General features: G+C 47.4%; 1 protein-coding gene across 5 annotated transcripts in view; it reads right to left on the bottom strand.

Annotated features, from left to right (window-relative positions):
* STRN (striatin) overlaps window positions 1–24,491 on the bottom strand; it is a 533,408-nt gene that overhangs the window by 215,045 nt on the left and 293,872 nt on the right. For 4 of the 5 annotated variants that reach the window (XM_029593930.1, XM_029593929.1, XM_029593928.1 and 1 more), the window contains exon 4: window positions 11,996–12,163. The exons of the other annotated variant lie outside the window; for it this stretch is intronic. In XM_029593930.1, the coding sequence (XP_029449790.1) occupies window positions 11,996–12,163 (168 nt within the window). The remainder of the gene's footprint in view (window positions 1–11,995; window positions 12,164–24,491) is intronic. 5 annotated transcript variants of the gene reach the window in all.

Raw genomic sequence — 24,491 nt, forward strand, 5'->3', positions numbered from 1 at the left:
GCGTGGGGAGGGGAAGGGGAGGGGTGTGAGGGAGTGAAGGGGGAAGGAGTGTGAGAATGGTGAGGAGGAGGGGCTGAGAGAGCAGGGAGGAGAGGGTGAGAGAGCACAGGGGTGAGCAGGAAGGTGTGAGAGCAGGGGAGTGTGAGAGAGACCAAGGAGGGTAAGCAGGGGGCGTGTGAGAGAAAGCAGGGGGGTGTTTTGAGTGTGGGTGCCAGAGGGATGGAGCCTACGTGAGAAGATTTTGAAGGAGTGTATGTGTGAGAGTTTGGGAGCTGGTGTGTATGAAAAAAGGATCCTGTGTATGTGAGGGTGCTGGCCTGTGTGAAGGGATTATATATGTGTGAGAGACAGCCTGTGTGAAGGAGTGTGCATAAGAGAGAAAGGGAGCTTATAAGAGGTTGCATGCAAGAGAGGGGGACCCTGTATGAGGGGATGTGTGTGAGCGAGAGAGTGAGGGAGCCTGTATGAGGGTGTGTGTATGTGCACTAGAGAAAGGGAGCGTGTGTGAGAGAGAGAGGGACAGAGGGAGCCTTGCGAGGGGTACTATTGAGAACAGAGTCAAACTCTGGGAGTGGAGAGTGGAAGGGGTTGAGCCTGGAGATAAAAGGGAGAGATACTGCCAGGTGGAGAAATTGGGGCCTGAGAGGGTAAAGTGGCCAGGGGAATAGGGAGAGTGAGTGGAATGGACATTCTTACAGTGAATTTCTAGGGAAATTCTGCATCTTTAAGTAATACATTTTTTCTGTATTAATTTAAACTGTAATTACTTAAAGACTGTCATATAAATTGTATTTTGACCAAAATAAAGTTTGCAAAATTTTTAGCTTTTGTGCACAAAATTTATATTTTTTGTGCGCAGAGTTTAAAAATTTTTTTTGTAAAGAATTCCCCCAGGAGTAAGTTTTAGAGATAATGCCTTAATTATGTCATGAACAGATAAGGTGGCAGGTTCCATTGGTGCGTATGGAATCTTCAACAGACCAAGGACTTTGGCTCTGTGGGTCTTTGACCTTACAGATATGAATGCTCAGTGCTGTTCCAACTTTTCAATAAATTTCGAAAGAGCATTCTTCTTCCTTCCCAGGGAGACGAATGCTCCAGAAGATCTGGCAGAGGATCCAACGTTATGCCAATGGACTCCTCTTCCAAACCTAGGGGTAGTGGCTCATTCAGCCAGGACTCCAATGATGAAGGATGATCCTCTGGTTGAGGTTTCAGAAGAGCAGCCTGGTCTACTACCTCCGAATGAGTCGACTCCACTGCAACAGATGTAATGACATTTTTCACTAACCCTGCAACCTGGGTCATAGGACTGCTGTCCCCTCTGGCCTGGGGTTAGCGGAGGAACATCTTCTGAAATGGGGAGATTACTTACCTGATAATCTCGTTTTCCTTAGTGTAGACAGATGGACTCAGAACAAGTGGGCATAGTGTGCTCGTGCTAGCAGTTGGAGACGGATCTGACGTCAGCACGGGTACATATACCCCCACAGGAAGTGAAGCTCTTCAGTAATCTTCCTTGCAAAAGCTGTTAAGGATATATGTGTACTGACGATCAATGGCATAGTGAAAACAGGATTCCCCTGACCGATTGATAGTAGCTGGAGACCGCCAGCATTCCCAACCGGAAGGCGTCGACACCTGGCAGAGTGGACGCACTCATGTAAGAAGTGATAAGGCTTACCTTGAATCTGTGAAACCAATGTAGACAGGGAGCTGGGCGGGATGCTGAGTCCATCTGTCTACACTAAGGAAAATGAGATTATCAGGTAAGTAATCTCCCCATTTCCTGTCGTGTAGCCAGATGGACTCAGAACAAGTGGGATGTACAAAAGCTTTACTCCCGGACTGGGCGGGAGGCTGCCTGAGGACCATGTAAGACTGCCCTCGCAAATGCTGTGTCCTCCCTGGCCTGGACATCCAGACGGTAGAACCTGGAGAAGGTATGGAGGGAGGATCACGTCGCCGCTTTACATATTTCTGCAGGTGACAGCATCCTAGATTCCGCCCAAGATGCTGCTTGGGCTCTGGTAGAATGAGCCTTGACTTGAAGAGGCGGTGACTTCCCGGCCTCTACGTAGGCTGCTCTAACTTCTTTAATCCAGCGGGCGATGGTGGGCCGAGAGGCCGCTTCACCTTGTTTCTTCCCGATGTGAAGGACGAACAGATGGTCAGTCTTTCGTACTGTTTCTGTCATTCCCAGATATCTGGGCAGCAATCTGCCAATGTCGAGATGGCGTAGCAAACGTCCGTCTTCTGATTTCTTCAGGCCTGCCGTAGTTGGCAAGGATATGGTCTGGTTGAGGTGAAATTGTGAGACTACCTTAGGCAAGAAGGATGGAACCGTGCGAAGATGGATAGCCTCAGGAGTGATTCTGAGAAAAGGATCACGGCAAGACAGTGCTTGTAGCTCAGATGCGACATGCTGAACATACAGCCAGCAAGAACACCATCTTCAAAGTAAGAGAACGGAGAGACAGGCCTCAAAGGGGTCTGAAGGTGGATCCCGCGAGGAAATCCAAAACAATGTTGAGGTTCCACAAAGGCACTGGCCACTTCAGTGGCGGACAAATGTGCTTGACTCCTTTCAGGAAGCGAGAAACATCTGGGTGCGTGGCAATGGTCTTGCCATCCCTCCTGGGACCATAGCAAGACAGCGCAGCCACCTGAACCTTGATGGAGCTGAGGGAGAGACCCTTCTGAAGTCCATCCTGCAGGAAATCCAAAACAATAGGGATTGTGGTACCATGTGGATTGGTGCCGTGAGTGTCGCACCAGTCTTCAAATACTCTCCAGATCCTGACATAGGTGAGGGATGTGGAAGACTTGCGAGCTCAGAGGAGTGTATCTATCACTGGCTCAGAGTAACCTCTTTTCTTCAGTCTAGCCCTCTCAATGGCCAGACCGTAAGAGAGAATTGAGCTGGATCCTCGTGAAGGATGGGACCTTGACGTAGCAGGTCCCTGAGCGGAGGCAGGGGAAGGGGCTCCCCTGCCAGTAGTCTTCTCATGTCCGCGTACCAGGGTCTTCTTGGCCAGTCTGGTGCCACTAGAAGAACTAGGCCCCGGTACTTCTGAATCTTGTGGATAAGGGTGCCCAGCAGGGGCCACAGCGGAAAGGCATATAGCAGGGCCCCTGGGGGCCATGGCTGAACCAGGGCGTCAATCCCTTGAGAGAATGGATCTCGCTTGCGGCTGAAGTATCTGGGTACCTGAGCATTGGACCTGTCCGCTAGTAGGTCCATGTCCGGAATCCCCCAGTGATCCACAATCATCTGGAAGGCTGTGGGCGACAGCTGCCAGTCCCCCGGACTTAGGCTTTCTCTGCTGAGGAAGTCTGCCGTGGTGTTGTCCCTTCCGGCAATGTGGACGGCGGAGATGTCCTGAAGATTCGCCTCTGCCCAAGCCATCAGCGGGGCTATCTCTAGAGACACCTGTTGGCTTCTGGTTCCGCCCTGTCGGTTGATGTATGCCACCGTGGTGGCGTTGTCTGACATCACTCTGACTGCTCTGTTCCTCAGTCTGTGAGCAAATCGTAGGCAGGCTAACCGGACTGCCCGTGCCTCTAGTCGGTTGATATTCCACCCTGCTTCTTCTCTGTTCCACTGCCCTTGGGCGGTGAGTTCTTCGCAGTGTGCTCCCCATCCGCTCAGGCTGGCATCTGTGGTGAGCAGAATCCACGTGGGGGAGGACATCTTCGATCCCCTGCTCGTGTGGTTGGGCTGCAACCACCACCGTAACTGGGTCCGCACTGGCTGGTAGAGGGAGATACACGGAATAGTTCTGGAAGCGGGGACTCCAGCGAGAGAGCAGGGAGTTTTGTAGAGGTCTCATATGGGCCCTTGCCCCGGGTACCACTTCCAGGGTGGATGCCATGAGACCGAGAACCTGCAGGTAATCCCAAGCTGTGGGCTGACTGGCTCCCATCAAGGACCGAAGACGCATCTGAAGTTGTAATCTTCTCTTGGTGGTGAGACTGACTGTGTCTGCCTGGGTGTCGAACAGGACTCCCAGATATTCCAGAGATTGGGAAGGCTGTAGGCAACTCTTGTTTAGGTTGACTACCCATCCCAGGCTTTCCAGAAGGGCGATCACTCTGTTGGTTGCCCGATGGCTCTCCTCTCGCGATTTCACCCTGATCAGCCAATCGTCTAGGTAGGGATGGACAAGGATTCCTTCCCGTCTGAGCGCCGCTGCCACCACTACGATCACCTTGGTGAAGGTCCGCGGTGACGTGGCCAGCCCGAAGGGCAAAGCCCGGAACTGGAAGTGGCGTCCCAGCACCTTGAAGCGTAGGTAGCACTGATGATCCTGGTGAATCGGGATATGCAGGTAGGCTTCTGATAAATCTAAGGCTGTCAGGAATTCTCCTGGCTGTACTGCGTCCTTGACTGAGCACAGAGTTTCCATGCGAAACCTCAGGACCCGTAAGTATCGATTGACTGACTTGAGGTCCAATACGGGACGGAAAGTGTCCTCTTTCTTGGGTACCATGAAATAAATGGAATACTACCCAGAATTCATTTCCCGTGCAGGTACCGGGATTATGGCTTTCAAGGACAGGAGCCTCGCCAAGGTAGCTTCCAATGCTGCCTTTTTGTGGATCGGACACGAAGATTCCACAAACCTGTCCGGAGGTAGATGATGGAAGTCCAGAAAATAACCCTCTCGGATGACTGCAAGGACCCACTGGTCCGACGTAATCTCGACCCATCTGGGGTAAAAGAGGGTTAACCTGCCCCCTATGGCCCCGTCCCCCAGATGGATCGGCTGAATCTCATTGGGAGGCGCGGCCGGGGCCTGAACCCAAGCCGGCTCCCCTCTTCTGCTGCTTGGGCCGAAAGGACTGGTTCCTGGCCTGAGAACGAGGTGCCTGGTAGCGACCCCTATAGGGAATGAAGCGTTGAGAACTTCTGCCTCTGGGAGGCCTTGGAAAGGCACGCTGATTCCTTTTGAACCTATCTTCCAGCAGTCGAGGTATTGGAGAGGCACCCCATGTGCTGGCCAGTTTATCAAGGTCGCTGCCGAACAGGAAAGAACCCCTAAAGGGCATTCTGGTGAGGCGTGTCTTCGAAGGAGCATCCGCTGACCAGTTCCATATCCAGAGCTGCCTCCTGGCAGCCACAGAAGATGAGATCCCCTTGGCTGTTGTACGGACTAGGTCGGATGCAGCATCCGTGAGGAACAAGAGAGCGGACTCCATGTCTGCCGCCGGAGCATTGTTCCTGACCTTTGACAAACAGGAATGCTGTGCAGCAGGTTGCGATTCGCAAAGACAGAGCTGCCACCTCAAATGTCTGTTTCAGAATGGCATCCAGTCGCCGGTCCTGAGGTTCCTTGAGGGCCTCCCCCCCCCCTCAACTGGAATGGTAGTGCGCTTGACCACCGCGCTAACCAAGGCGTCCACCTGAGGGCACGCCAGCATCTCCTTGATTGCCGGATGCAGGGGTACATGCCTATCAGGCCCCGACCCCCTTTGAATGAGGCCGCTGGTGCAGCCCATTCCAGATCTATCAGTTGCTGTGCGGCTTGCAAGAAGGGAAAATGGCGGGCTGTAGGACGAAGACCTTCCAGCAGAGGGTTCTGTGTAGATGGCACCGTAGTGCTGGGGCCCGTAATATCCAACTCCGCCAGGCACTGAGATACTAGGTCGGAGAGATCTTCCTTGGGAAAGAACCGCCTCATGGTTCGATATGGCTCCATCCCCGAGGGAAGTTCCCCCTCCTCGGAGAGTTCTGATTCAGTCTCTGAGACATCAGGGTCCGCCTGAACCGGACTGCCCGGAGGCGGGTGTGCTTGCCCACGATAAGGGCGCGAAGGTCCAGGGGCAGGATCCGCTGGAGCAGCAACAGGAGCAGCAGCAACAGCCACAGCAGGGCCTGGACGGGAAGCTGATTGCATCTGTACAAAGGCATGGATCCCCTTAAAGAGATCCACCCAGGAAATGGAGGTGGTCTCAAGTCGTCGGGGTACCAGGTCCCCCGGGATTCCAGGTTGTTCGAGACTGCCTGCGAGATCCGGGGTGGCCCCTGGGGAACTGTCAACAAACCTCGGTTGAGACTGGTCCTGGCCCGAGGCTCCCACTGCCTCCTCACATTGGGCACAAAGGGAGTCTGGCTCCTCGCTGTGCGTGGCTCTGAGCTGGCATGCTGAGCAGAGGCCGAGAGCTTTCACGCCGGAATCAGGAGGCGCCGCCGCCGGGGACACAGGGGCATTCGATTGTTCCATTGCGCGCTGAAGAATATGCGCTGAATAATAAGCGCTCAATACAATAAGCGCTCAATACAATAAGCGCTCAATACAATAAGCGCTCAATACAATAAGCGCTCAATACAATAAGCGCTCAACAATAAGCGACAACTATATACGCTTAATACAATATGCGCTCAATAATATGCGGACAGCAATATACGCTAAAGACAATATGCGCTCAGTAATATACTCTCAATACAATATGCGCTCAATAATATGCGCTCAGCAATATACGCTCAATACAATATATGCTCAGCAAATAAGAAGCGCTTAATACGATACAGGCGCCTATCATGGGCACTCAATACCTGAATAGGGCCGACAAAATGGCGACCTCCGCGGCGTGCCGCATACAGGCAACGCCGCCGATCCTCGTACTTCGGAGACCAAAAGTAAAAGTTGTGTGCCTTACCTGATCCTCGGTGCTTCCCAGCTGAAACCCGGGCGGTCTCCGGCTGCGGGGGGAGAGGGGAAATACCGTCACCGCCACGCTTGAGGAATGCACCCGCTGCCTCCCAAGTCCACGCCGGGACCGAGGTGCCTCTTAGGCCGCCCAAGCCTCGCTCGGGGGCTGGGTCCCTGCCGCGATTCGGCCACCAGACCGAGGCCGAAACCTCCGAGGGACCACGGAAATCACCTCGGGAAACTCAACTGGGGGAGGGACCAATTGGCATCACCGCAGGAGTGTGGGGCTCGATGTTCCTGTAGAAATTTAGTAAGTAGAAAGTAGAAAATAGAAAGTAGATTGGAAACACGCTCAGTGAGCGTGCAGGCTCTCCAAACTGCTTTGGAGACGGAAATTACTGAAGAGCTTCACTTCCTGTGGGGGTAATATGTACCCGTGCTGACGTCAGATCCATCTCCAACTGCTAGCACGAGCACACTATACCCACTTGTTCTGAGTCCATCTGGCTACACGACAGGAAACTAGAATTGGATCCTGAAATAGGTGGCCAATTAGAGGATAGCGGTACTAAAACAGATAGGTTCTGGTATTTGTAATTGAAGACCTTCAGCTACCAACCTTGGGAGTGTTAGCTGTCTAACCAATGGAAACGGTAAGGGTACTCTTACTCCTTCTGCATATCTTGGATGATTAGAAAATTTTGCAGGGGTAATCCTCTTGGGTCCCAGGAAATATGATACAGAATCTCTGGGTGATGTAGAAGATTGTGAGCTCCTTTTGGGCTATACAGTCAAAGACGGACCAGAGGAGACATGGAGCATGATATGAGTTGATTGCATCGTGGTCTGCATCAGGTACATGGAGACAAGACGTGAAGACAACATGGCCATGTTAGAAGAATTAAGATGCATCAAATGGGTTATGACTAGCATCAGTGCATCAGGTATGTGCAAAGGTTTCAAGCACATCAAGAGCATCTACTGCATTGAGGATATGTGCATCAAATGTGTTGATACCTTTGACATAGTATAAGTGAAGGCAACTGACTTCTAATATGCTGAAGCTCCATGGTGGGATGAGGCCTGAGCCAGTGGTGCCAAAGAGCACAATGGTGTCTGCATCAACACAACTCATGAAGATTAACTGTGCTTCTTCACACAGGGCTGGCTCAAGGGAGTGATGCCTTTTATGTGTCGATGGCATCCAGGCAGCTGAACTCAAAACCCTGCGGCCGTACACCTTGTGGAAGGGATAGTTTTGTAATGGCTCCAACTCAAAGACTTTCCCAAGGCAGCAAACTATGCAGCACTCAAAATCTACTGCCAATCAGATTTATGCAGTTCTTCCCTGAACATGGCCCTGGAGTGCTGTGAGCGCAGGGACATCCATCCACAATTTCACACATTTTTTGGTTGTGGTCTTGTCTGACAACAGTAGCATAACTTGTGGCCATCTGTAAAGGATATGACTTTTCAACACAATTTTTGAACCCACTCACTATTGACTTTTTCTTGTGGTCCAACATCTTGAGAGAAAGTTTCCTCAGTTTTTTTAGGTTTTTATTGGTAGCACTTATTGTTTGTGTGGTTGCAGAAGCAGCAAGGCAAGGCAGAATAAGATTCTTGAAGTAAAAATGCAAGTCTGAAGTACAAAGGAAAGGAGAGAAAGTACATGTCCATGCTTCAGCTCAGACAAAAAATGAAGGAGGAGACTAATGAAGCAACTCCTGCACATACTTGATAGAGCTCAAAGCTTTGCAGCTTGAAGAGAAGTCCACTGGATGCCTCTGGGTGACATTACTTGGACTGGATTAAGGGGCGAGCCCAGGGAGCCAACTAATAGGGTGCTGAAACCTCACCAACTCTCTGCCAGCTCCTCCCATGGAACATCTGGAGACCGAATATCGGAGGTGGCCATGGGATTGCCCGGCGAAGCCTAACCCACCAGTTGCCAAGATAAAGAAGAGGTTGCAAGTAACCCAGCAGTTCCAAGCCTGCTACATAGCTGAAGTGAAGAGGGTGGCCTGGGGTTCCTGCCACATCCCAATCAAAGAAGAGCTGGAGATGGTGTATGTGTAAGCATGTATAAGAGGGAGGATGTGTGCGCACGAGCATTTATATTAGTACATGAGAGAGGGAGCATGTGTGTGTGTGAGGGAATGTCTCTGAGCATGTGTGAGTGAACATGCGTGAGAGGAAGGGCCTGTGCAAGCACGTTTGAGAGAGAGAGAGAGAGAGAGAGAACAGGAGCAAGAGTGTGTGTGTAAACATGCTCCTGTTCATACACACTCTCTCAAACATGCTTGCACAGGCCCTTCCTCTCACATGTTCACTTGATTGATATATATATATATATATATATATATATATCTCAAAGCACTCACAGCCAGTTGGGGTTTTCAGGATATCCACAATGAATATACATCTGATAAGTTTGTATACCATGGAGACTCAGTATATACAAATTTATCTCATGCATGTTAATTATGGATATCCTGAAACTTTGACTGGCTGTGGGGTTCCCAGGACAGGTTTGGGAAGCTCTGGTGTAAGTGTGTATATAGATATCTATTTATATCTACATATTTAGTAACTATCTGGTACTGAAAACATTAATAAAAAAAGATGGCTATTATATATACTAAAAATCAGAAAATAAATACCTATGTTTAATATATTTCAAATATTACTTACAAAAGCATAAGAAAGCATAATTCCAGTAAATACCATTCACCTAAAGGTTCCTAACACTACATATCTACAATCATACACAATGCAAAAAGAAAATGTATAAGTTGCTCACAAAAGGGATACAATTTAAATATCAAATCTTATGCAAACAATTCAAATATGTTAAAGTCAATTCACAGCTGAAAATATATTCTTCATAACATCATACCATATTAATCTGTTACTTAATCTATACAATATACAGTTCATTTCTTGACTTATATGGCAGCTGATCCATCACTGGTGTTGATTTATAGGACTTGAATTCATGACAATCGCAGGGTGACCAGAAATCAACAAGTATAGAGTGCCAATTTTTTTTTATCCTTATTTGTTTTATTTTTTGGGTGTTTGATGTGTCTATTTTGAAATATTTTATCAGTGTTTGGGAAATCTAAAGAAAAAAACTGTATATAAGATTTTCATTATTGGATCTTCTATTTGTTTGCTATTTTTGAAATATTCTTTGTTTTTATTATGTATTTATATTTCTTGATTTTATCATTTGATTTTTGAGGAATAGTGATGGCTCTAGTTTTCCATTGTTGCACTGCACAGAGTCTGGCTTGTTGCAGTTTCCAATTCGATTTTTGCTTGTATGTTTCAATTTATACTTTATGGTTACTCTATTCTGTAATTGTTGAGGGTTGGTGTACACTGTATGTGTGAGTGACAGATGTGAGGTATTTTAATAGGAAATTAATTGGTGTTTTAGGGGCTGGTATTATATTTGCAGTATTACCTTTTCATAGGTAGGGTTGATACTGTGAGTGCTGACAGTTAATGCTGTTTGGGTAAGGGAGGTTTACTATATTGTAATTCAGTTTACTCATGGCTTTCTGAGGGTCAAGCACACACAAAAATGCTCTACAATAGGCCTAATACCATTTGAGTTCCAAGTGTTTCTTTTGCAAGGCTTTCTGGTTGTCACCTCAGCAGTGCCTGTAAATATAATGTAAGCGATATTTTTACCTCTGAAGACTGTACTTTAATTGCTCTTTCGTGTAAAATCTGTTATAAATACACAACTCAACTGTGTGCATGGAGAGGGCCAGGGGGTGGGGTGGGGAGGGGAGTGTGTGTATGTGCAAGGCTATAAGGTTCGCCTACAGTACATAATACCATTTCATCGCCTTGGAGAGCACCAAATTATTAGGGGATGTGCCAAACTACTAGCCTGCCCTAGTACCAATATGTCTAAAATTGGCTCTGGATGTCACCCACATGTAATAGCTAATTCAGCCTGCTTTGATGGAAAAATAAATACCAGAATGCCAATATTCTTAACTATAAAGTTTTAATACATACTTAAGATATTTCCTTGTTTGATATAATATTTGAAAGAGTTTGGTGTGCCAGAAGTTATTGGCAGATATTTAGTTTTAAAAAGTTAGTGGAGTTCAGCCAGCTGGGCCAATACTTTTATTTCAATTTGCACATCTTGACTGTTTTGCAGCATTGAAAGAGAGAAGTAAAAAGCCTTTTAATAGTTATCTATTCACAACAAACACTTGGAGTTACAAATCAGCTGTGCATGGTCTGATGAATGGATGTAAATACTTTCAGGCCGATACAGTAAAGTTCGCGGGAGAGCGGAGCGCACTGTACTGTATCGGCCTGTTTGAAAGTTACTTTCACTTTTTTTCTGAGGTACAATAGTCAAGATATGCAAATTCAAATCAATTCCACTGAGCTGTGGGGTGCTTTGATATATATATCATAGAAACCGAATGGCAGAAAAAGAGCACGCCACCTATCAATCTGTCCCATCCACATCAATTACTTGGCTTTCTACAATCCCTACCACTCCCTCAGAGATCTCTTGTGCTTGTCTCATGCTTTCCTGAATTCAGATATTGCCTCCACCACCTCCACTGGGAGGTCATTCCATGAATCCACTCTATAAAGAAATATTTTTTTCTAAGATTACTCGAGTCTACCCACTTTCACCCTCATCTCAGCCACACAGATGTTAGCCATCTGAAGGTTACTAATCTTGCCATTTGAACAGGATTTGAATTGTAATTTGTAAATCTCAGAACATTAGTAAACCCTGAAATTCTTCTCCCTATTCCCAGACTATTTATACACTGTCAATCATATCCCAGATCAACAGTTTATAATGTGAGTCACAAGGAAAATGCCAAGAAAAAAAAAAAAAAAGGATATACAAGGATTTACATATGAAACAGCATACATTAGGTTTAGAAATATGGTAGATTCCAGTTCAATACTTCAAAACAGAAAGCATATAATTACTCAACCAATAGTAAGTATGGCTTCTATACAGCCTCCGTTCTAAACCCCCATCCCGGCACACATGCATTTCTTATGGGAAACCGTCAACTCTCCCTCCCCCCCCCCCAATCACTCATTACCTTTGAAAATTGGAGGTTTCATGTTCCTAAAAGGAGACAAAGTTAGGTGGAGCTAGATCCAACCTTTTCAGCATTATAAGAGATGTACACCCATATTTTCAACACAGAGGCTAAAAATTAACAGCAGTCTGAAGCCTTGAATCAAAATTGTAGTTCCTATAGCTACTGTTATATCTTTGGGGAAAAAAATGTGAGAACTATAATTTTTTACTTTACTGAAGTGAAACTCACCCAATCATCAATGGTTCCTGAATTTCAGCTTCTGTGCCATTGACCATGGAGCCTTGGTTTGCATCTGCTCCTTTGTCCGACACGTCACCTGAGACCCCCAATAGAGCTCGTACCCGTTTCGATTTTACGTCTAAGATAGTGTCCGTGTAACCCACCTCCTGTAGATACCTACATGGATATGAATTGTGCTTGGCATTAGCGCTGATCTCATAACTGATGGTTACAGAAATATACTCATGAAGATCTTCTCCCTAAACTCATCTGCAAAGTACCGAGCACAGTAAAACCACTGTTAACAAAAACCACAAATAAATCATCCTGTACCAGCTGCAAAGGGCTGTCTCTTGCACTACCAGCCTCTACAGTCACAAACTATAAAGAGACTAGCAGTGAGTAGCAGATACAATTCCCCATTCATTACATTTTTCAGCTTTCTATGAAACAAAAAATACACCTTAAAAATTAATATATAAAGTAAAGATGTGAGATAAAACATCAGTTGTCACACATCATTCAATATTTGTAGAAATCTAGTGTCAAAATCAACATTTAGCATTTCTTCATTTTGAGAGAGTAACAGTAAGCAATCTGTAAATATAGGCAGTGTGGAATAAGTCAGCAGAGGACGTACCCTGATAAACATCTTGCAGAATAAATTACTCAATTCATTTCCATCACTTTATATTAAAAAAAAAAAAAAAAAAAAAAAGATTTCTTGTCTATCATTCATATATATTCTAAAAGGCAACTCCCTATTTCCACAAAGTTACTTGAATCCTTTACATCATTATATAAGACTAAAGGAAGATTGTGATTATGTAATACTTTGTCAGAACACATAGGTGAGAAATAGCTCCTGATTTTAGCTATGGGAGAGAAAAAAAGGGCAACAAATAAAGCCACTGATTTGTACGTCAAAGCACAGCCAAAACAAGCACACTGTACAAATGTTTTGGTCCATGTCTTACAAAATAATTGACACCAAATTGTATGTCAGTTGTCTATAGTTTTACAATTGGGTACAAACTTAACATGTACTACTACTACAACCAGCCAGTAGTGCATTCAAGGGGTTCATCTGGTCATATCTTATAGTAAACATATGGCTTGCTATCTGACAGTTTCCATCAGCAAAGTTTAATCAAGTTCACTCACGATGGCAGTAGGGCAGAGGCAGACTCTTCCTGTTTTTCTATAGCCAGGCAGGGTCTCTGTGCACTTCAAGAAGGAATGAATAAATAAAATTGGGAGAGAGGTCTGGCCATCACCACCTCCTACAGCTTGGATGAGGCCTCCTTACCCTTAGAATAACCTACACGGAGCAGCAGTTACTGGGCAGACTGGATAGATGGACCATTTTGGTCTTAATCTGCCAACATTTACTATTAAACATTTATATAGCACCACAAGGTGTAAGCAGCGCTATACAGACAATAGAAGAGATAGACCCTATTCCATCGAGTTTACAACCTAGTCGACATACAGACATTGAAGACAAACAAGACATAGCTCCTAAATTGTAGTCAGGATGTTAGGCCAGCATTTTTTCTTTTCTTCTTCTTCCATATCACCCAGTAACAATACATCTAGGTCCCAGTGGAATCTATAGCAAAATCTCTCATTTATACCCAGAGGCTATCAGCACTGACTCTAGCCTTAGTTCTCCCAGTTACACCCATGGGTTTACTGTCAGCCTGCCTCAGACTCCAGCCTCACCTCCCTCATTTACATAAAAGGGTTTATCAGCCCAAAAATGGACTTCCTTACCACCACACAGAAACACAGTTAATATATTTAACTTTTTTTTTGCTTTGAAAATTCTTTTCAAATTTAAACAAACGAGCATTGGCCTAGGTTACAAAAAAAGATTCTGTTGCAAAGGGAATAGTGATTACCTTATCAGTTCCATTTTACCTTCTTAAACAATTATCTCCATTTAGAAAAGCTTCATAGCAAAAATATCTTGGGGTGAGGAATCAAGATGGCTCAATGTAGCAGAGGGTCTAGCTGGCAAGATTACTGGATTCCTTGATAATGGGAAGGGGAAGGGAAAGACACACGCTTACCAGGTGGTGGCTTCTGATCAGTCCTCTACTGGCCCCACTGATTATTTTGTCCACAGACCAGGACATAAGACACTGATGCTGGGTTCTGAGTATGTTGCTGGGAGCATTGGGAGAAGGGAGTACTCCCGTTAGAACCCTAGATACAGATTTTTTTTCCCAGAGCAGCATGAACCTCCTCAGCAGCCTGGAAGTTAGGTATTCAAGCAGCCAGAAATGATCTCTGAGCTGGGGCAGTCTGATGACATCACACAGTCTGATGTCATCAGACTGCCCCAAGCAAGATAATTGTTCCAGGAGAGAGGTCTGAGGCCATAGTTCAAGGGGCAGTCGGAAGTTTGAAGACATCCCTGCTAACTTCTGTGCCACAGGTTTCTGGAGCAGGATTGGTGAGAGAAACTTTACAACTGGATTTTAAACTCTTAACATCCTGGCCTGAATTAATTACCTTACAAGGAATTTGGAAGGCAACTGTAGCATTATTTACACCAGTGGTTCTCAACCTTTTTTCGGCCGAGACACACCTGATAGAGGTTCTCACATGCATGACACACTGAACATGTGACCGTCTCAGGGCAAAATGTAAATATACATTCTGCATCCTCAGGAACCCCCTCTAACCCCAACAATGGGTGCAGAGCAGAACTAGGGCATTACCCGTACAACTCACTATACCCAAAAAAAAAAAAAAGATATTCTGGTTCTCACAGGACAAGCAGGAAGGTAGTCCTCACATATGGGTGGCATCACAGGACGGAGCCCAATCACAGAACACTTTTGTCAAAGTTTCTAGAACTTTGACTGGCACCTACTGGGCATGCCCAGCATGGCACTAAACCTGCAGCCAGCAGGGGTCCCCCTTCAGTCTTCTTTTTTCCACACAGCAGTAGCCATGTGTGTTAAGGAGCTCCACAGAGATTCCTGACAGGAATTTTCCTCACGGAATTACTGAAAACGTTCATACCCCACAGGGGTCCCCCTCTTGAATTTTTGCTTCAGTGGTACTCCGGTAAGTTTTTTTACCCGGTTCCGGTCGATTCCCGTCTAGTTTAGCCCTCGTGGCCTACTGGCCGTCGACAGCACCGCAGCTCAATTTTTCAAAGGCCATGGCGTTGGGGTTCCATCGGTGCCCTGACTGCGCTTGCACCATGTCCATAACAGACTCCCATAAAGTCTGTGTAATGTGCCTCGGGTGTGAGCATGTCTTGACTTGCACCAAATGTGCCTTAATGACACAAAAGGTCGCAAAGTCAGAATGGAGAAAATGGAACTTCTCTTCCGTTCTCAAACTCCAACGTCGTCTATTGCTTCGACGTCCACTTCGCGCCAGCATCAGGCACCGACCGGTGACCATCCGGCGTTGACAACCTCCCGGCCATAGACTACCTCTACTCCCCCTCAGGACCGAGGGGATCGTAGAAAGAAACATCAGCATTGACACCAAAATCATCGGACAGTTGAAGGAAAGTCATCGACCTCACCATCGTCCGAGCCACCATCGAAGAAAGTCCAGAAAAGGCATCAACCCTTTCTGAGACCGGGTCACCGAGGCAACCCTCACCCGGATGGATGTTGGGAGCCGCAACTCCGCCTTTAACGGTGGTCCCTCCAGCTATGCCTCTGCCTCCTTCTTCCCTTCCGGAGCTGGGGCTGATTGCTCCAGGTCTCCATGAACAGCTGAACCGGATGGTTCAGGAGTCCATCGATAAGGCGATGCATAGCTTCTGGGTTCCTCAGACGCTGAAACCGGTGCCGATTGTGGAAACGACCAGCGATCCCATTCCGGCAGCATTGCACCGCAGCTCTCGAAGATGGAAGCGCTTCTAGCCGCTTTTCCAATGGATCCGGTGCCTTCTCCACTTGCTCAGTCATTGGGAGGAGAAACACAGTTCCGTCTTCCTCCATCGGGAGTCCTGCCGATGCCTCAACCATCGATGCCGATGCGGCCATCGGCTCCACCGTTGCCTGCATCGGTGCCTCCAGTACTTCCCTCGATGCCGTCAGAGCCTAGACCGGGACCTTCAGGAATACCATCGTCCCGTCCCATCCCTCTCAGGTTCCTAGAGGGACAGGTACTATCCCTATGACACCTGGACTGACGATTCCTCCCCAGACACCGATGATTTACCATCACCACCCTCTCCTACTGAAAGCAGGAAGCATTCTCCTCCGGAGGACTTGTCCTTCATAAATTTTGTGAAGGATATGTCTGAGTTGGTTCCATTCCAATTACAGACTGAGCAAGATGACAGACACCAGATGATGGAGCTGTTACAATTCCTGGATGCTCCCAAGGAAATAACCTCCATCCCTATCCATCAGGTTCTTTTGGATCTTCTCAAAATGAATTGGGGACACCCTGGTTCGGTAGCTCCAGTCAACCGAAAAGAAGATACCACTTGGTCCAGTCAGCTCCAGGGTTCCAAAAACCTCAACTGGATCACCAATCCGTGGTAGTAGAGTCTGCCCAAAAGAAGGCACGACGCTCAAAGTCCCACTCTTCCTTCCCTCCAGGCAAAGAGCAGAAATTCCTGGATGACATTGGCCGACGTGTCTTCCAGGGATCCATGCTCATCTCTCGGATCGCCTCTTACCAGCTTTATATGACCCAGTATAACAGGGTCTTATTGAAGCAGATACAGGACTTCGCAGAGTCCCTGCCTCAGCAATTCCAGAAACAGCTACAAACCCTGGTTCACAAAGGTTTTGAAGTGGGGAAACATGAAATAAGGTCCTCTTATGACATCTTCGACACCGCTTCCAGGGTTTCAGCAGCTGCTATTTCTGCAAGAAGATGGGCCTGGCTTAAGTCTTCGGACTTGCGCCCTGAAGTACAAGACAGCTTGTCCGATCTGCCTTGCATCGGAGACAATCTGTTTGGTGAACAGATCCAGCAGACGGAGGCGGAACTCAAGGAGCATAATGAGACCCTTCGCCAACTCTCTCTGATGGTTTCTGAATATTCGACTAAACAACCATTTAGGAAGGACACCAAAAAGTCATTCTTCCGTCCAAAGAAGTTCTATCCACCACCGTCTAGAGGTCATTCTACGAGGCCTTTCCAAAAGGCCCAGTCTTGCCAACCTCGTAAACAAAAGCCGCAAGCAGCTCCTCAGCCGGGCCCTGCTTCTGGTTTTTGACTCCTAAATAGAGAGCAGCAGCCAGCTTCCACTGCCACAGGTACTGGTAGGAGGTAGACTGTGCCATTTCAACATATGGCACACAATCACCTCGTACCAGTGGGTCCTTGCCATAATCTCTCAAGGTTATCACCTGAACTCTCTCTCCATCCCACTGGACTCCCCACCTCGGCTGACGTGGGGAACAGACCATTCACTACTCCTGGATCAGGAAGTCTCCCTACTCCTTCAATCCAGTGCAATCGAACTAGTACCCTACTCCCAACAGGGCCTAGGATTCTTTTCCTGGTACGTTCTAATCCCCAAAAAATCAGGCGGCGTTCGTCCCAATTCTGGACCTGCGTGCCCTCAACAAGTACCTCCAACGAGAAAAGTTCAAGATGATAACCTTGGGTTCCCTCCTTCCTCTTCTGCAAAGAGGAGACTGGCTCTGCTCTCTAAACCTCCAGGACACACACATTGCGATAACTCCATTTCATCGCAGATTTCTGGTAGGTCCCAAGCACTATCAGTATCGAGTGCTCCCGTTGGCCTAGCATCTGCTCCATGAGTTTTCACCAAGTGTTTCGTAGTAGTAGCAGCCTTCCTCAGGACTCAAGGTGTCGACGTCTACCCCTATCTCGATGATTGGTTGATCAGGGTTCCCACTCAGCAAGCTACTCTGTCATCCCTACATCTTACCATACACACTCTGATTTCGCTAGGATTCTCATCAACTATGCAAAATCCTGCTTAGTCCCATCTCAAACTTTGTCCTTCATAGGGGCAGACTTGGACACCTTTCAAGCAAAAGCTTTTCTGCCTCGACAGTGAGCTCTCACTCATTTCCCTCGCACACCAGCTACGGTCTCAACACCGTTCGACTGCACGAAACTTCCTCATCCTGCTGGGACACATGGCGTCCTCGGTACAGGTTACCCCAATGGCCCGCATGCAGTGGACTGGCAACAAATTCCAAAGCTTTATTGTGCGTTGAGTGAAAAAGAATTTTCTCCGATTAGTCTTAAATGTGCTACTTGCTAACTTCATGAAATGCCCCCTAGTCCTTCTATTATTGGAAAGTGTAAATAACCGAGTCACATCTACTTGTTCAAGACCTATCATGATCTTAAAGACCTCTATCATATCCCCCCCTCAGCCATCTTTTCTCCAAGCTGAACAGCCCTAACCTCTTCAGTCTTTCCTCATAGGGGAGCTGTTCCATCCCCTTTATCATTTTGGTTGCCCTTCTCTGTACCTTGTCCATCGCAACTATATCTTTGAGATGTGGCGACCAGAATTGTACACAGTATTCAAGGGGTGGTCTCACCATGGAGCAATAGAGGCATTATGACATTTTCCGTTTTATTAACCATGGAGAAACTGGAATGGAAAACCAAAAAAGCCATATTAACATAACAATGCACACAAACTAATCCGCACAACGTTAAACCTGTATTATGGAACACACTCAAACAGTAACAACCTTATCAATGAAAAGGCAACACTACAAATATTTAACCAGGCCCTAAACACTAATACACCTCCTATTAGGAAAACAGAGCAAGCCAAGATGCTATAGATCCCCACTCAGAAATAATTGTAAAACTATACTAATAAATGTTACAAAACAGCCGATGAACAGAACATCCAACAATTAAAAAATTAAAAATTAAAAATTGTCCAAATATCAATAAAATATTTCAAAACAGCAGTCATCACATAATACCCAATAATTAAAATGGCAGTCAATCAAGAAAAATAAACTTAAAAACTACCTTTACTTACCCTCTCCAGAAACTCTCCTACTCCTTTCCCTTGCAGGCCAATAGCACTCACCAGAAGCATCAGTGCCTGCTGAAGCTCTGTCCTCACAGTCCTCTTCCTTAGGGCCCACAACCAGTAACTCACACACAGACCAGTAACCTCCCTAACTAGTCTCTCTCCCACACACACACACCATTCACCTCCCTGTCCAGTCTGTGTCTCTCTCCCACACACACACACCATTCACCTCCCTGACCAGTGTGTCTCAATCACACATATGCTCTCTCACTTACATACAAGCTCTCAATCACACACAAATGCTCTTGCTCCCATTCTACCACACACACAGCTGTCACTCACACACCCAGGCACCCATTCTACCACACACACACAAAGCTGCTACTCATACACACACAAGCTCACATGAGACCTCTTCTCATTGGCCCAATAACCCTGGCCTCCGCTTATCAGCCACCACTGGCCTGGCCTCCAGCACGCGCAACATCTCTCCAGCCGCTGCCGGCACACAGGGTTTCTCCAACTCTTCAGCCTCCGCCGGCCTGGCCTCCGGCGGTGGTGCGCATCTCTCCAATCTTCAGCCCCGCCGGCATGGCCTCCGGTGGTGGTGTGCATCTCTTCAATCTTTGAACCGCCGGCCTGGCCTCCGGCGGCAGCGCACAGGGTCTCTCCAACTCTTCAGCCGCCCCCAGCCTGGCCTCCAGCAGCAGCACGCAGCATCTCTCCGCTCTTCGGCCCCGCCCCTGGGGAGAAGGGAAGCACACGTGGGGCAGTGGGACACCGGGAGCCACAACACACCTGTTAGTGCTTGGCATCACACTGGCGTGTGGCGACACACCGACTGAGAATCGCTGATCTACACAGTAGTTCAGTTTTTGACTCAATATCAGGTTTTAGTTATTGATGTCAAAAATTTTGAAAAAGATATTTCCACAATTAAACAGAGGACGGACAAATCAGAAATGTGATTTTCAGCTACACAAGATTTTGGAACTTCTTTGGTTAAAGATCATTCAACTTTGCAAATTAAGGTGGAACTATTTGAAATTGCTGGATGGTGTAGGAATCTTAGACATTTTCCTAGACAGAAATTGGTTTCACAATTTCTCTTAAATTTCCCGAAAAATTTCCACCTAGATCTAGAATATTATATGCTACCTTTTAAAATTAAGTTGGAAGAGAACAATAGCTTTTGTTGGACATTTCTAATTTGACTGTCCTTTAACAAAAAAATCAGTGGATGAAGAAACTATTCCTTTCTGCTAATCTACTTCTGGATTCAAAGATATCTATTAAGACTATACTCTGAAGAGATCTCTCCGTTTCCAGACATACTCAGACTACTCAGAATAAGAGAAAAAGGGATTGCTGATTAAACCAGGGTTTTTACAACTGGGGAGTTTATTTTGGTTGTTTATTTTTTCTTTATTAGTATTTAATCATGAACAGAAGAACATAAATAAATCCACATCAAAAAAATTAGAAGAAAATATTTAAACTTTACACAAAGAAAATATTCATTTATAAAACAACAAGTCCCTATCTATAGTCGAGAAGTAGACAAAGAAAAAAAAAGAAGCTTGAAACTAGCATCCAAGCAGAGTACAAAAACTAAATATATAAGCTGATACTTCATTAAGCGTTATAACAAAAGTTAAACAGCTTTCTCATTTAAGAAAGTTTCCAGAAGTGTAGGGTCCGAAAAGATAAACACACTTACAGGGAAATTTTAAGAAAATGGATGCACCCAGCATGAGAACCCAATTCTTGAGTTGTAAAAAAGCTCTCCTTCTCAGCTGGGTCTCCCTTGCAACCTGAGGAAATATCTCTATCTTTTGACCACAAAACATCTGGCCCTTTTTTGAAATATTGCATCAAAATTAAATTGTCTGATTCTAGAACACAGGTTATAATTAAGATAGCCCTAGAAGCAATTATATCTTAAGTCCGGTTAAAAAAAAAAAAAATTGTCAATTCAGAAGTCTCAAATGGAGCAGTATTTTCAAGGATCCCTCTTCCATAGCAAGACAACAGGGGGCCACAGAGTGGGCTTTAGCTGAAGCAGACCCTGCATAAAGCAACCTACTATGGGCTGAACCAAGATAGATGCACCAGCAACCCCACTATGGTAAGCACTGACCGCACTCTAATGGACCCCAACCGAGGTGGTTTTCAGTCCACTCTCAGAAAGGTGTCCTAGGTAGTCCAGAAATCTCAGCAATGGGCAAGTGAACGGATTTAAGTCCTGTACCCCACAACAGGCTGAGAACCTCTATCACTTCAACTTACAAGACTTCCTGGTGGAAGGCATCCTGGAAGCCACCAGCACCTGGGACACATTATCAGACAAGTTCAGGGGCTAGAGGCCTAGGCGCTGAACATCCAAGCTGTCAAGGCCATCGCCCAGAGGTTTAGATGGCACAGTGTGCCCCGGTCCTGAGTTATCAGGTTGGGTGCAGTCCCCAGGCTGATGGGAGTCCTTATCGACAGATCTTGAAGGAGAGGGAACCAGACTTGCCTGGGCCAGTATGGTGCCAGTAGAATCACGGTCCCTTGGTCCTGTTGGAGCCTCAGGAGAGTCTTCATGAGAAGCAGACTAGGAGGATATGCATAGAGGAGGCTTGTGTTCCAATGGAGGGCAAAGGCTTCAGAGGCTGGGCATCCATCCACCCTGAAGAGAGAGCAGAAGTTGCTTACTTTGCAATTGTAGGGGGAGGCAAAGAGATCCACATCCGGAGTTCCCCACAAGCAGAAAATCCAGGCTGCTACTGCCAGATTTAAGGACCACTTGTGTGGCTGGAAAGAGCGGCTCAGGTGGTCCACCAGTATGCTGAATGCCCCAGCCAGGGAAGTTACTCGTAGGGGCATACCTTGTGAAAGAGCCCAAGCCTAGATCTGCACCGCTTCTTGACAGAGGAGGTACAATCCTGTGCCTTCCTGCTTGTTGATATACCACACTGCTACATGATTGTCTGTCTGAATCAGGATTGCTTTGTGGAACAGCCGATCCTGAAATGCACAAAACAATGGATCGCCTGAAGCTCCAGGAAATTTACCTAGTACCGATCTTCTTGAGTTGTCCAGTTCCCGTGTGTATAGACCGTCCACATGTGCCCCCCTAGCTGTGGGGGGAGCCATCGGTGGTAAGGACTGCTTGAGGTAGCACAGGTTGGAAAGGAACCCCCCTGTTCCAGATTGGGGAGATTCTCCCACCAGGACAGGGAAATCCTCAGGGGCTGCGTGATGGAATACGAATTCTGAGGTCCTGGGATGCCTGCTGCCACTGTGACTGCAGAGTCTATTGTGTCCTGCGTATACAGAGGTGGGCCAATGGAGTGACATGGACAGAAGTTGCCAATGTGGACCAGCAATCGAAGCAGAAGATGAGCAGTTACCTGCTGAGTGCCGCCCACCAAGGCCGCCAGCGAGGGACAGGGCAAGAGCTCAATTGTGGGGCAAAACACCCTTGCCTGAGTTGTATCCAGCCTGGCTCCTATGAAGGCCAGCTGGGGAAATGGACAGAGGTTAAACTTCAGGTAGTTGATGACAAATCCCAGAAAGTGCAGTACCTGTATGGTAAGGGTCAAAGCACTCAATGCTCCTTTGCGGGAGTTGCTTTTGACTAACTAGTCATCTACGTAGGGGAACAACCTCTGGAAACAGCACGGGACATGTGAGTCTGGGTGGATGGAGGATAATACTTTTGCTGATGATAAAAGTACTTCCTGGAACTTGGTCAGGAAAATTTCCTGGCAGAGGAAGGTGGGTCAGAAGCACTAGTGGATAGCTGTTGAAGGGTTTCATGGCAATCCTTCAGGTGGGTTACTGTGTCCCTGGACCTTATCCCCAAAGATATTTTCCACTTAACAGGGGAGGTCAGCCATCTTCTCTTGGACTTCTGGACACAGGTTGGAAGCACGGTGCCAGGCCATTCTACAGGCCCCAATGCCAACGGCGGACACCCGGGCTGCTGTTTCAAACATCATAGGTGGCTCTTACCTCGTGTTTTCCAGCTTCCAGGCCCTGTTGTACAACAGCAGAGAACTGACTCCTGTTGCTACTGCGGTAGTCACTCTGCAAGCTCTTGGACCTGTTTCCAAATGTTCCGGTTGTACTGGGTCATGTATAACTGGGAGGCGGCAATACGGGCGATGAGTAAAGCACCCTGAAAGACCTTCCTACCTGTGTGGGTGGAGGAATGAGTGCAGGAACGCTTGGCCTTTTTGACAGCAGACTCCACCACCACAGACTGGTGGGGGAGATGGCATTTCTCAAAACCTAAGGCCTGTTGCACCAGGTAGGTAGCATCTGCCTTCCTGTTTATCAGATGTTCCCACATCCTAAGGAGAAGATCCTTAAAGATGTCGTGGATAGGAACAGCCACTGTCTCCTTAGATGCATAGACAAACTGGAGAACTTCCAACATCTTATGTCGTGTATCCTCCTCAGGAGTTGGAAGGGAATGGCTTCGGCCATGGCCTTGACAAACCCCGCAAAGAAGAGGTGTTCTCCAGGGGAGAGTGACGCTTTTCCTCGGGTGATGAAGGTTCCGAGAGGAGGTCCCCAGAGTCTTCAGAAGGAGGACTCAGAAGAGTCATCTTCCCATAGATGGTATGGGCCCTCCTCCTCACTTAGGTCCCCAAGGGACCTGTATGAGTGAAGACTGGCCACATCTTTTAGTCTGGGTACCGAAGGACCAGAGGGAAACGGCAGCATCGGTGGCAGGGAGGGCACCAATGGCTGTGATCGCCGGGCACAGGCTCATGGAAATGTGGCCTCAGGACCAAAGCACCGGACAGCGCACATCTTCCTCCTTGGAGGACCAGATGATGGGAACCACTTCTGAGGAGGGTATTGGTGGCCATGGGAGAACTGATGATCCCCCAGGCACCAGCTGCATCTGAAGGGCGCCAAGTAGGACATCCAGACATTTGAGCAGGGGTGACAATAGAGATGGTGCGGGCTCTGATTCTGGTATGGGGGCCGGGGCCGAGAGCAATTCAAAGCCCCATAAGGCTTGGAGCACCGCACCCTGTGGTCAACTCCTTCTGGAAGTCTGGGTGAAAACAGGTCTGATGGAGGGGGCGAGGAGTAACCGGAGTCTCCTTGAAGCCCCGAGGTGGCTCGGTGCCCAGAACAGATGTCCCTGGGGAATGCTAGGACTCCCGGGTCTGCCGGAGGATGGGGCCTCCTCACCACAGGGCTTCTTCGGTGGTGGCATGGCGGCCACAAGTGCTGCACTAGAACCAGAGCTGTGCACGGATGGCGACCAGTGGCAATGCTTTCAGGGTTTCCCCACAGTGCTCGGTCGGGTCTTTCCCTGGCACCAAAGAAGCGGAGGAACCCGATGTCAGAGAGCACTGATAGCAGTGAGGGCCGATCACCAGCTCCCCGATCCTTGGAAGTAGCTGCTGGGGGTGTAGAGAGGGACAGCGTATCCAGTGGTTCCCCCCTACCCCCAGGCATTTCGAAGCTGATGTAGATGGAGTGGACTTCTTGGGGCCAAAGAGTTTCTCCATTTTGTCAACA

This window comes from Rhinatrema bivittatum, chromosome 3 (assembly GCF_901001135.1).
Source record: "Rhinatrema bivittatum chromosome 3, aRhiBiv1.1, whole genome shotgun sequence".
Taxonomy (NCBI): Eukaryota; Metazoa; Chordata; class Amphibia; order Gymnophiona; family Rhinatrematidae; genus Rhinatrema; species Rhinatrema bivittatum.